The 14,905-nt window shown below is 33.2% G+C and overlaps 1 protein-coding gene across 1 annotated transcript; it reads right to left on the bottom strand.

Annotated features, from left to right (window-relative positions):
• Positions 1-27: 27 nt before the first annotated feature.
• Positions 28-14,665, bottom strand: LOC106718439 (U4/U6 small nuclear ribonucleoprotein Prp31). The gene is made up of 9 exons (XM_014512518.2): positions 14,346-14,665; positions 14,024-14,159; positions 13,665-13,869; positions 13,157-13,299; positions 12,803-12,987; positions 12,331-12,471; positions 11,706-11,855; positions 7,064-7,291; positions 28-167 (listed from the first exon to the last, which is right to left on the bottom strand). The coding sequence occupies exons 1-9, from the start codon at positions 14,544-14,546 to the stop codon at positions 57-59; spliced, it is 1,500 nt and encodes a 499-aa protein (XP_014368004.2). The 5' UTR covers positions 14,547-14,665; the 3' UTR covers positions 28-56.
• Between the last annotated feature and the right edge of the window lie 240 nt (positions 14,666-14,905).

Below are 14,905 nucleotides of genomic sequence, written 5' to 3'. Positions count from 1 at the left end.
AAACTTCAGAATTGATTTTACTCTTTATTACATAAAAAAAAATTAAACTTCTTCATTTACGTAGTCTTCTTCCCAACGGACAGGAATCCTGAAGTATTTGAAAAGTATTTGGCATTTGCTTCATTGACTCGGGTCTCGGCTGCTTGAGGATTTACAATTTCCAGACCCTGAAACAAAAGGAAAGTATTTAATATGTAATTAAAATTACTCTGGTTCAACTTTTTGGGTATCGCAGTTTACTCCTATAAAAGACTTTGATAACAACAGAAGTCCACATTTATTATATAGGAGAGAATTTAATTAGGTAATTAACATTACACAATCAAAGACAACTATTATAAGATAATGAAGAAACCTTGAAATAAAAAATCACATCTCACAACAATAGGATAAAAGACATGCAATAACATCTAAGAAATTCCTATCGGGGGTAAACGACATCTTGCAACGCCAAGTCAAGTGCATACCGGCCTAACTAGATCGCATCGCAGCGTGATAGATCCGTGGCTGTTGGCCTTGTCATTCCATATTATTATTACCTGTTACGTTGGCCGTGATTAGGCAGAGCTATGCCGCGACACCCCATGCCAGCTTAATGACTGTTCATTTCGCTTCTTGCGGATGCCGAATGACATTACAATTTCTGTTCTTAATAGTCAACTGACGGCTGTCATTAACATCAATAGAACTTTAAACTGTTTGTAATACTGAGAACAACTTTATTTTTATCACAGCTCAGCAAAGTTATGTGACCTTGATGCTACCTAGTTCCTCTTTCTTTATCTATTATTGTTAAAAAAAAAACAAATAAATTGGAGACAAAAACCAACATTTAAAACAGATCATGTTTAATACTTTTTAGCCGACTTCAAAAAGAATGAGGTTATCAATTCGACTGTATTTTTTATGTGTGATACCGGGTAGCTCCGCCCCTGATGCTCCGATTTTGATAAAAAATAATAATCGAAAGGTAGTGCTTGCAGATGGGTCCCACTTTTGTACTAGTTTTTAAAATAACTAGAAGACTAGTAGATTTAACTATAGGACCTACATAAAAATGATGTATGGAAGATTTGTAGCTCTTTAAATGTGCTAAATAAAAGTCCGCGATAGCATATATCTATCTTTTTATAGTTTTCTCACAATAACAATTTTTTTCTTTAGAAACATCAGTTATTACACTAACCATTCTTAAGATACAAAAAGGTTGGGACGGAAGTTTTGAATATGGAAGCAAACTTTCAAATCATCTACAATAAAAAATTGCTATTTCTTATTTCATTATCTACGTAGAGAAATGTGAGGACATTTTTTGTACGATTAACATAATTGAAATTATGATATCATTATCGTTTGGACGTCGTTAGTTCAAGGCGAATGTCAACGTGGAATATCTCTAATATCATCGTCGTTTTACTTTCTTGTGAAAGTCTATAAGATAAAACATAATCTGTCAACGTTTTTATTAAATTAGAAATAGTATGTTCCAGCTTAATCTATTAATTATTATATTCAATTCAAAGTATTCGTAACAAGTTGTCAAATACTGTTGCAACTATTTCTAAATTCGTCTCTAAATTGTAATCCTTACTAATATTATAAATGCGAACGTTTAGATGCATGGATGTTTGTTATTAGTTATCTCCAGAACGGCTCAACGGATCTCGAATATGGAATAAATGTAGAACATGGTGTGGAAGAACACAATATTTTTTATTGCGCGCGGACAAATTCGCGAGCAACAGCTAGTCGTTTAATTTTCAATTTATGATAATCATTATCATTAATATCGGAGTTGTTATGTTCGTAGTAACAGTTATATACGATATGGATGCAAAAACATTAAAATGCAATATTTAAATGAGCAATGCGCGAGCTGGCATTGAGCATAGAATAACTTTAATTAGTCTACCCGGAAGCTTAATATAGAGAGAAATCTACATTTTTAACTATTATTACCTGATCTGCGGGTCTGTACATAGTTTGTTTTTCCTTTGCTCCTATCATCGTTTTAAACTTTATTTTTCCAAATGAAAAGCTTAAAATAAACCTTTGAAAATATTTGATCTCTGCGGATTTTAATATTAGCGGTGGTATTATTTATATTCTCGTGCATAATATGGCATTCTCAGAAATTTTTAATATTGCCGGCAACAATTTAATAACACTCTGAAGACTCCAAGGCAACCAAAATTAACTTCACATACTAATTCAAAACTTATTAAATTATGCAAAAAAATTACCAATTTGGTGGCAAGAATTAGTCATCGCGGCTACAATCGTTTACGGACAAATAGCCGCACCTTCAACCTTTACAAAACATGGTAACATTTAACAGCGACTCTGCTATAGCTATTAAAGACACGATCAGAATGTGGGCTGGTGACTAGTGCAAGACAGTGAAATATGTGGCCATTACGCTTCGCTAGGTATTAAGGGTCAAAAGATTATCGGCAACGCCTTTTCGGTCTACGGGATTTAATATCACGGGAATCTTTGCCTCTATACCGTTAGCAAGAATAAACGGAGGCAAAAAATAATTTCTCTATACACTGCATTTGTATTGATGAAAAAGTGCTATTTATGAAATCTTTATTCCAGTTTAAAACTCAAAAGAAAAGAAAATGGCAACAAAAACACGTTGTTAAGGTAAACCAGTGTATAAGGTATTATTATTATACCAGTAAACATAAAATAAAACAAATTAAAACGCAATTTCCGAAATTTCAAAAATACATAAACTTGTACTTGTTTAGTTGTACATACTTTATACATAAATGTGGACATATTCTCTTAAATGTACTTTGTACTATGACGTAGTTGTAGATTGACGTTCAGGTAACTATTTTTGGGGCATAAATATTTTAGTTTTAAAAAATAAGAAAGGATCATTATTGATGTAGGTTCTAAAATTTAGCCGACTTGTTCCAAGGAAAACCTCCGAGATATGTAGATAGTGAAACACCCAATTACTCTAGGTTGTTTCACTTATCTTGCACCGGTGTAAGGAATACGTATTCATCTAAGCAACTAAAACCTCAGATTATGCGAGGGAAATCTCTATATGTAGCCGAGTATAACGGTTGCAATCTAACTACGACCGCTGGGCAGAGGGATAATAGCCCCTGCACTATAATAATGGCATCTCGTTCCCGCCTTACACGATACTTAAATATCAGCTCACAGTATTTAAATCAACTAGCGCTGATGTTCGTAGGGATGTAACGATATATCAAACAGGTATCGATGAAATAGTATAGCATTTTTATCGACACCAAAATTTGTACTAGATCAGGTATCCCATCCCTTATAGAATAAAGTGACGTCAATAAGTAAATAAAGTTTGGTAATCGACCTAAATAAAACTTACAAGTCGGGTACCGAACACCCAAGCTTTTTTCATTCTTTTTTTATCTTTAAACATATTGATTTCAGAATAAAGACATAGTCAATAACAGCAATGAACACGTAAAGATAATGCGAATGCCTGTTAAATAAAATCAGCCAATCAATCTATTATTGCCGTGAACCTGTTTCACTTGCTGTGATTTATGATAATACAGACGGCAAAATAAACAGCAATCTTGTCGTTTGTGTAAATTTAAATAACTTGAAAAACTGGATAGTATATTTTCGGCAATGACTAATAGTGGATGTATCATCGATAACATCATAACAAACCTTCGAGGCCAGAACATTTTCACAAATAAGGTGTACGACAATAAATAAAAAGTATAAATATTCTCTATGCATTTTCAAAAGATGACAAAAATTCTATAAAAACACTAACCAAAAAAACGAATAATATAAAAGTTTACAATATTGTAATTTTTAACACAAATACCTCGTTTCTAGTCACAGTAGTAACTATTTAACAGACTTGTATATTTCAACTATCTTAACGTATTTTAAATGACTAATACTATATAAGGAAAGCTCATCAAAATAACTTATAGCTGGGGCTTGAAACAGTTTATCGTTTCACTAGATCATTAAAACAGATATGAGTTAATGTAGCAAATAATATTGGCAATAAATAGCGGCCGCGACACGGCGCAAGCTAATCCGAACTCGATCGAGACGTATCTTCGGCATGGTGAACGATGTATAACATAAGTCTTATCACACAGAGATGCGAAAGCGAAGCGGACACAGAATGAACAGTAAGCCGTTATGAAGTGTATCGCTATATCTTCTTGCTCTAGTATGACACGTTTTCGACTTCTAACAACATACATATAAGAATTTGTCGCAGAACCAAAGCGAGCAGCCTATGTTTCAAACAACTTACCACAATCGAACGAAATTCTTCGTTTCGCTAGTGTTTTGTTTCGCTTTGGTTCCTGTTCGCTTTCGCTGCAGTGTGCTACAGGCATTAACATTAAAGCGAAGGGCGTTGCCATTCCCATAGCACAAATACCAAAGGCGATGTAGACGGTGAAAGTACTAACCAGATCTTCTGAAATACCAATAGGCCGGTACCACGCTCAACTGTTCCATGCAACTTGTAAATGAACAAGAGATAGGGCTGTCGTACCCTGCCTTGTAATTTATCTCAAACTACCATGTTGACCCTTGCTATATATCGTATAGTTTCCATCACTAGCGGAATAACATATAAAAATGTTGCGTTAATTGAAGTCAAGCAATTAAAAAAATATTTGAATTCATAATAAAATACTTTTAGCTTTGTTGAATATAATTTATCTACATATATATAAATCTCTGAAAAATCATTTGCAAGATGGTAGTTTTTAATGTTGAAACCCATACGGTTTAACAGTTTAACAAAAATGGTGAAATGGTCAGTTGAATTCTAAAATATAATATAACTTTTGTTTCGTATTTCCGTTTATGAAAACCCTACCTACTGCACCATCAAACACTCAGAATTAATGGGCGTCGGGCTGAAAATAAATGCAAATGTAAAACCCGCGCAGCATATTTTGGATTTCTATACTTTCTGCTAACATCATAAAGGCGGCATAGTATTATATACTTAATTTCTACAAAATATTAACAAAATAAACTAGCGAATAAATTACGCAAATGATAAAACAGAGCTAGTTTTGAGATTTTAAATATAAAATATTTATTAATTTTTTTTCTATTGCCATATCATTTTTTCACGTAATGAATTCATTTATGAACAAACCATGTAATTAACAAAAACTGATTTATTTGCTCTAATAGTCAAAGTGACGATAGTTTCACACTACAAGCCAAAACTTACCTGAGAAAGTTTACAAGAAACTTCAACGATTAATGTAGAGGAAAACTATCTTGTGGAAAAAGTTTGCGAGCTCATGATAATATGACTAAAAACTACATGATGTAAACATCGTCACTTTAATCATGGGACATCAACTTTCTTATTGTGTAATCAACTCATGAAATCAGGCGTGTAGAAAATCAACAACATTCTATTGTTTTCATGCCGACATTTTATAATACCTTCATGTGAAGGAACATTTTACAAAGCGTTCAATATTAACAGTTTTATTTTATTACGCAACTGTAAGATTTGTACAAACAACCACGAATAACCTATTTGCATCTATGCTTGGACGAGAAATTGGTGCTCCGTTGACTTAGTACTTCTCTATTTCTTGTCAGTTTTTTGTCGTGATACAACTAAAATTGACTTGAATCGCCAGCTTGACACATGTTGTGTCGAACGAACAATTTGCGATTATCACTGTAAGCTATGTACTGTGCATTTTTATGAAGTAACGTTATTTGCACATTTCCACGTCTACGAATCTTTCAGGATGTTGTCGTCGAGATGACACCTAACTATAGCATAGGAAAAGGGGAAGTGAAATGCATGATGTGAAGATTGTACCTCAGTTATCATACAAAATACAGAAAAATAAATATATTTAAAACTTTGAGTTTTTAAAAACTTCCCCGAATGAAATAGAAGAAATAATTACAACAGCATGGTTGTTATTTTCGCTAGCATTTAATTTTGATAACATTAAACGTTATTATTAATTCCAATCATCACTATTGTATCTTAAACGATGCATTGTTTTGCGTTCAATATTTTACAGAGGCGGCGCGCACAAGGGATAGATCGACGTAAGATATCCAAGTAATGATGCCTCAGGATTCTGAAATTCCTTATAAATCTGAACTTGTTATTAACGTCATACTTGTAGCAACAACAAGTGAATAGAATAAACTAAAACAAAATTGATCAAAATACAAGACGCTATTGTTTAAATAACAACAATCAGAGAATAGAATCAACACGGTACAAAATATTTTCTTAGACACATCTAAACAAGTTATACGAACATTTTAGGCGGTGCCGTGAGATAATAAAAACTGTTACGTTATTACGATGACAATAGAACGTGTTAGTGAGTCCGATGACACCGTTTCTAACAATACTTAACCCGCATTTATGTAACGTGAAGTATTTTTTTTTTTTTCATTAGTAGACAATTCATTGATATCTTAATAAGAATCAAGGCGAAAGCAATTATCTTGTTGTACACGCGTGATAATTATATGGAACATATTCTTGCCGCTTTACACCCACATATGATATATCTATATAAGGAACAAAACTATATTTGAATCTATATAATAGACTAGCTGTCGCCCGCGACTACATCCGCGCGGAATAAAAAAAAAATCAAAAAGTGCCTGTATTCTTCCAGACTGTGTTCTACATCTGTGCTAAATTTCATCAAGATCCGTTGGGCCGCTCCAGAGATACCTTCAAACAAACATACATCCATCCATCCATTTATCCATTCGCATTTATAATAATAGTAACTGAAATTTGATCCAAGCTACTTCGTTAAATGTACACAATAACTTGGTTACGTATTAAATATATATAATAACGTTCATAAGTAATTACTTGGAACACATTCACATTCTTTAACCATTCTACTACTTTCATACAAGGATAAAATAGCGGACAAATGAATTAAAATGGAAATAAAGTATGCATTAAGCGCGGATAAATAGATGTACAACAAAACACCCATAAGGTTTTATTGAATTTAATCAGATTAAGAAGTAAAATGAACTCTATAGCACTAACCTGCAAAGGAGTAAAGGCAACTGAAGAGGCCGTTCCTGAGACCTGTCTTCTAATACTGGTGGCGCCGCCATACTGCTGGTTCTGTTTCTGCAGGTTCTTCTGCAGAGTCTTGCTTATGCGGACCTTTGTCTTCTCGTCTATCTGCGGCAGACGTACACGACCCGTACTCGACTTGCCGATGGTGCCACGGGTGTAACCTAAATCTTCTTGATACGCATCGTCTTCTATCTGTTAAGGAATAGAAAGATATAAGATTTAATCTGCAGTTCCTCATTTATATGGAACCGATATAAGTTTTCGTCTCTCTTGATTTTTATAAGAGAAGGGGGCAAACGAGAGGAATCGCAAATGCGTTGCCGGCCTTTGAGATGGTGATACCCTCGCTTCTTGAAGGACCCTAAGTCGTAGTGGTTTGGAAATACCGCCGAGGACAGACCATTCCACAACGCGGCCGTGCGCGGCAAGAAATTTCGCGGGAACAAAAATAAAAAAAAATAAAAAAAATTGAGAAAATTTTTAAATATTTTGATCAATTTTATTTTAGTCTATTCTTGATCATTCAATTTAACGCTATCTATGCGTCTTTTTGGTCCTTTGACTACCGAAATATTTTCTGGTAAATTTTCTAAATCCTACCGTTGTTTTCTTATACGATATCAAACAAATGCACTATAAATGAACACATACTAGCTTTTGCCAGCGGCTTTGTGCGCGCGGAATTAAATAAAAATCAGAATGAATAGTAGTACTATGTGCAGAGATAAAGTTCATATCTTCTATAACCGTGACAAATTTCAATAGTCGAACTGTTGCAGAATTATCGAGTTAATATGTGAATCAAACGTACCCTACGGGAATCTTATATATTTCCGGGATCATAGGAATCCTATGTTTCCTTCCACACTGTGTTCTACATCTATAATAAATTATACGTTGAGTCATTCTGGAGATAACTAGTAGCATATATCCATCCATTCAAAAATTCGCAATTATAATATTAGTAAGATATAAATGTCGACATTTACAGTTAAAGCATTTATTAAAAATAATAAAATATAATGTTATGATGCAGTTTTCCACGGTCTAACAATGCTTAGAGTAATGTTAGATTAAAGATCGGTCTCTTCATTAGTGCTCTAATAGCACACAATGAATTTAACGCTAAGTGCATTTCACACGACAGATGCATAATTATTGTTAAACTATGCTAAATTATATTTAAAATAACCGGTGTAGACGGAGGCTCTGTCCGCTTCTCATTGAGGTTATTAGGTCCCGAATAGTGGGTTTGTCGACTCTGGGTTCAAATTTTAGAAAGTTAGTTTTGAAAATAGTTCGATGTTCGATGTCACTACGTGTTAAAAGAACTAAAGTCTCTCGTAGGGCAATTCGATGGCAATGAACATATTAAAGTTACTTAGATTTTTATTAAGAACATCAATTTATATAATGTGTGTAAATATAAATTGTTAGAAAGATCAAAACATAATAATTATATATTTAAAATAGGCTAAAGGGTAATAAATAAAATTGTTTGTCTAATATTCTTAGTACATAAATATTACTTATAAGCAGAGCTGGGCATTAACTCGTTAATCCGTTAATCGTTAATTAACGAAGTTAACATTTTGCTTAACGGATTAACTTTTAAGTTAACTTCAAAAAGTGTTAACGCTTTTGTTAACTTCCGTTAAATTCAACTTCCGTTAAAAAAGTCCGTTAATCGTTAAATTAGAAACTTGGAGACGTGCTGTCATTTTGTTTAAATTACGTGCCACGCCACGCTCGTAAGTTCAACTATGTTGGGCGACTGTCGGCGACTCGAATGGTGAACGAACGAGTTGATAATTGATATATGTGAAGTTTGCGTGCAAGTGTGATGCATCTGAGCGTCCGGGAAAGACGTGACCAACAGGACAAAATCAAAAGAAGGTTCGAAATAGTATATTTCATTACGAGTATATAAAACAAGAGTATGTAATAGCCCACATTCCGAACGCTCTTCGTCCCTGCAATACCCTCCAATCCCTTTTTGAGCAACTGTATCAAAACAATTTTTTACTCGTGCTTTTTCTTTAGCTTTTCCAAACTCGTGCGTTCTCTTTCCCAACTGTCAAAATAATGTCTATTAAAAAGAAAAAAAACAACCACGAAGTTTTTACAAAAAAAATCATTGAAGTTTTTATGATTCATGCAAATATTTCTAAAAAGAAGTTCCTAATTTGTTACAATATCAGATTTAATGATTTGATTCAATGAATTAGGTTAGGTTTCATTTTATTTCATCTCATTAAATTTCATTTTCATTTCATATCAATAAAAATAATCTACTGAAGACTTGGCCGTTAGAGCATAGTTCCCTTTGCCTACCCAGAATGGGTGAAGAAAACAAAAAAAATCTCTGTTAGTATTCTTTTACAGTTGGCGCCATTTTTCAAACATTTTTGTAAGTTGAGTTTATTGTGTTTTTATTATTCTATTAAATTGCTTCATTTTTTCGCAACTGTATTTAAATAGTTGTTTAGTACACGTGCGGAACTGTCATTACAACATGTTCCAAATGTCAACCCTCACCTTCGGCTGCGCCTCGGCTCGGGTAGACATTTGTCGGAACTCTGCAATGACAGGCTTTCCGCACACGTTATGAAATATACTATAATGCATTCATACTTGTCTCCAATACTAATTTGTTATAGAATGTATAGTAAAATTACTATTTTAAACAAGTGTCGCCACAATAACTGTGAAATTAGTATGTATAATTTTGGTATGGTTAACTGTTAACGATTAACTTTAACTTGCGTTAAATTTTCGAAAATTAAACGCTTTAACGATTAACGAAGTTAAATTTTTAATTAACGAATTAACGATTAACGAAGTTAACTTTTCGATTAACTGTGCCCACCTGTGCTTATAAGTTATAATATTATAAACGCGAATGTTTGGATGTTTGTTAGAAGGCATCTGCAAAACGACTCAACGAATCTCGATGAAATTTGGCATAGTACAACATAGCTTGGAAGAACACATAGGCTACTAGTGAAATTCCGCGCGGATGGAGTCGTGGGCAAAAGCTAATCTGTCAATAAACACAACTGAAAAGAAGACGATCCTAGTTACCGGGTTACAAAGAACAAAAAAATGTAATTGGTACAGACTCATAATATTTTTGCAAACACAAAGAAACTAATCATCGAATTATAATCCCATAATTACATCGCGTCAAGACGAATTAATGTTTTTATTGTTGGTAACACAATAGGAGACATACGGACAGTGCGATTGAAAAAAAAATATCTTATAGTTACTGTCTTCTGAAAGGATAATTTAGTTTAATAAAAAATACCTACACACTTTAATTCAGAAATATTCAACTTCTGAATTTTACTTCATAATTTTAAGTATTATTTTTCTTATTAAAAAACAAACTCCCAACTGGTGTTTACTTTTGCTTTATTGATTAATATTTTTGTTTACACAAACATGAATAATATAACTACAAACAAATTCAGAGATGACGAATAAAGACTCATGAAACAAAAACAATGGCTAACACACATTTTATGTTGGATAAACTTAATGTCGGTGTGTCACAAGCAACGGAGCTAGCACGGACGTCCGCGCGCTTCAACAGCTCGCCTCTCGGTCTATTTGTTTTTCACAAACAAAAACTAAACAGGCCACTACAATCGTTTGAATTCTCTCATATGCCGTATGCCGTAGTCTACCGAGCGTGACGTCACATTTTTAGTATTCCTGCGCACTCCGCAACGGTCGGAGGGAGATATCGGTAATTATTACTGTAAATACTCATAAGCATATCGTGTAGTCGCATGATTTGAGTTACGAGGCGTTATAGACAAAAACTTCATATGCATGCTAGTTGTATAACACACGCTATTGTTATGGTAAGATGACTGCACTGCGAAGTTAAACAGTGGATATAGAAGTAGTTCAGCGAAAATATGCTGTCTTAATAAGTCTCAGTGAAAAGTAAAATTTTAAAATACTTATGCTGGTCGGAAACCATTGGCTTATAATTATTTTGTTCTAGACTTTTTTTATAAATAGAAATACTTCGATTAAATCTAAACAGTCAAAGTTTCAACCCTGTACAAGAACTGTGGGGTCCGATGTCGACCATTTAAATGATTTACGCAATATTCGAAGAACGTAAATGCGTCAGAAAACGCAGTTGCATGTCGCGAGCATTTCGTGTATGATAATACGAAACATGGCACGATATAAGTTGCGTAGACTTTGAATACACGATAACGTTCAAATCTATTATCAAATATCGATAATAGTCAATTTACATACATTAATTTATATAATAGATTCACATAAATAACTCAAAACTACTTGTCAGTTTTTCCTATTCACTAATAAGCAATAATAAAAAAAAAATTTTTTACTTTCTGCCCCCCCTCCCTTAATCTAGCCTAAATCATCGGCCGGCAACCCTCTTGTAAAGGATAGCTGATAATATGTAAATATACTTAATATCACTATATCTAAAACATTAAACATCTAGAAAGAAACAGATGAATGAAAAAAGCGGTTAAATTTCTCTCAAAGGTTTAATACGTAACGTAATTAATATATTTATAATAATAAAAAAAAAATTAAACGTTACACTCACGTCAGCGAAGTTTAATCTGTTTGCATTCTTCCTGAACTCAGTCATGGCGTATCTCTCCTTCATCTTTCTAACTCGCTTTCCTCCTCTCTTCTTACGGCTCTGTTCTATTGGCTTTGGTAATGGCTTCACAAATTTTACCGGTGGTGGTTCCTTACAGAGAAAAAAAAAAAGATAAACTGCAAAGTAATCATTATTTTATCTTAGGAGAAATATTTTCTGTGCATCTCCTTCTTTAATTAATTAATTAAGAAACGGCTTAACTCACGTTTGATCGTCCGGTGACGGCACCGACTAGTTTCGAACCCATCGGGGGTCCATCTTCAGGGCGAGTGTTTAATCCGAAGACTTCGCGGTCGCGTCGCGTCTCGCACTGAGTCAGTGATTAACTCACGTTTGATCACCGGACGATCAAACGTGAGTTAAGCCGTTTCTTAATTAATTAATTATGATGTCTCACGAAAGTTTAAACAATTTAACATCTCCTTCTTTGATTAAAGGTATACAATGCATGTACAATTGTGGATGTCTATGCGGTCGCTTCGATATTTTGGCGAATTCAGATGGTCGCTTCCATGTCTGAAACTTACTTTATTTCCAATAAAAGTGGATTTGTCTGAAATTTTACCTGTAATTTATCGAGTTTCTTCTCAATTCCTTCCCGTAACATTCTTCCTATATGTCCATCAGTACTTTCATGACAAGCGTCAACTCTAGCAGCTAGTGTTAGCTTAGTTGATACTAACTTTGCCGCTTTGTATCTTAATTCCTATAAGAAAGACATTAATATTGGTGATGTTTGCTACATATTTAAATGAAAGTACGATTACAAAGACAAATTATGGTCCTCTATCTTTAACACTGTTAAAATTTTAGAGATGAACATATTATAAAATGCATAATTAATCTTACTAATATTATAATGCGAATCTATTTGTTTGAAGTTATCTCCGGAATGGCTCAATGGATCTTGATGAAATTAGGCACAGATGTACAACATAGTCTGAAAGAATATAGGCTACTTACTAAGTTTTTTTTATTTTAATACCGCGCGGGCGGAGTCGCGGGCGACAGCTAGTATTTAATAATGTAATACTTACAGGTGCTGTGTCTTGAACAATTTGAGAGAAATAAATGAAGCCGGTGTGTGGTAAAGCAGCGGCTTGGGAGAAACCAGATAATGTCTTCTTCTGCTGTCCTAATGGTAACACATTGCATGCTGGCATCTTTGATAGTTTGGATAAGCCGCCGGCAACACCAAGAATCTTAGCTGCAGTTGATGCTCCTATAAAAAATAGACCTCTATATTTTATGAAATTATTTGACTTTAAAAATGCAACTGGTTTTAATCACATTTAGAAAATCAGTGAGTTTCTATAATTAAAAACATAAATATGATTAAGAAATTAATTTATTCTTAAGAACTATGGTTAAATATAAAACCTAATACATACCAACAATTGCAGTAATATTAGGGGCAATAAATGTCATCCTACTCTCAACATATTCATAAATTTTTGACTTGTAATGATTCAAATCTCCAGCCATTTCACATGCTTCGTTTATTTCCATCAATTCATTATCCATTAACAATTTCCTAGAACAAACACAGTCATAAATAAACAAACATCAATTCTCTAGCATCTTATATTAATAAATGTCTCCCTACAGAAAAAAATTAATGGGTAGTTTCATGTAACAAGTTTGAAATGTCTTTACAAATAAATCAGTCCACCCATTGACCGCACCTTTTATTGACATTCCTTACAATATTTAATATGTAATACACAAAATTATGCTTCAACATTTTATAAGTTTCGAATGCACATAAAATTGTAACCATGAAGTGTTAGCAGTGGAAATTGACCTTAAGGTTTCACATCAGCTAATACATGTTTATTATTGGATGCTGATCACGGTTCAATGAATAAATTGATAGGTATTTTAATAACATAGTCTTACCCTTGTGTTGTTGAGGCAGTGACAGATACAATCATAATAGTAGCTTGTGTGAGGAAACTCTGTAGTATTTCATTGTTTTTAGCTCTATCCAAATCATTACCAAGCTCTTTAACTGTACGAATATACTCAAGGGGAGTGATGATTAGAGACTCTAACTCCGGAAATCTTTTCTGGTACTTATCCCGAACAAATCTGTGGATAATAGCTGGAAAATGATAAGTTTTGTCTATGTTTACCTAAGTTGAGATTTAAAAAAATATTATTAGCCATAATGGTAAAGAGTTAAATGTAGTTATTTAATAAGTATTGTTATTATGCACATATGATAAAATTTAATGTGAATAAAACTTTCTACCTACCAATTTCACCATCAATTTCAGCTGCAATGTTATTGGCTTCAACTATAAGTTGATACTCTGGATCTGACTCCATTAGTCCGGTAACCTCAATTTTTTTTCTGTTATTTCCATGATTTTGTTCTATTTCTGTTACTACCTGAAATATAAAATATGATTTTCTAGTTATATTCATCTAGGAAAGTATGGATGTATAGTAGGTGGATATAATAAAAAAAATTAAAAAACAATATTATATACAATATTATAATTAGGGTAATCAATTAATGTCTTTAGGTTTTGAAAATAACACTAAATTAAAAGTCAACACTATATTAAGTCTTACCCGCTGTAAACGTTCTGAATATCTTAATTTAGCTAGCTCTCTAATAGAAACATTTTTTATTTCATCTTCTTTAGGAATAACAGGGTAAGGAACAGCAAATTCATGAGACGCATTATTTGATGTTTTGTTATCAATCATAGATTCAAGTTCTGCATCATCATTCTCTTCCAAATCTGCTAGTAGCTCGTCAGCTAAAGACATTATTTATAATTATTTGCGTAACTTTCAAAGAAGTAGAAATGTTATCTTTGAATTTGAACAACAGTTGTAATTGTTACTTATAACCTCAGATTAAGAATTATAACAACTTTAGAGGTTAAAATGTTGTCATTGCAGTGATTGTCAGTGTCAGTTAGATGACAATTTGACCAAGATCAGCGACCTCTACTTTATGGACAGGCTATAAAGCGTGTTATTTTGTGTGTGGTAAAGTCTGACCAGGAATATGACAAGTCTATTGTGAAGGCGCCACTATTTTCATTAACATTGCAAAACTTTTCATTTACGTCAATATAATTATGAAAACCAACTAAAGTATTTTAAAAGATGTATCCAGTATT

The sequence above is a fragment of the Papilio machaon genome, chromosome 4, assembly GCF_912999745.1.
Source record: "Papilio machaon chromosome 4, ilPapMach1.1, whole genome shotgun sequence".
NCBI classification, from domain to species: Eukaryota; Metazoa; Arthropoda; class Insecta; order Lepidoptera; family Papilionidae; genus Papilio; species Papilio machaon.
This window is presented reverse-complemented; position numbering and strand designations above follow the sequence as displayed.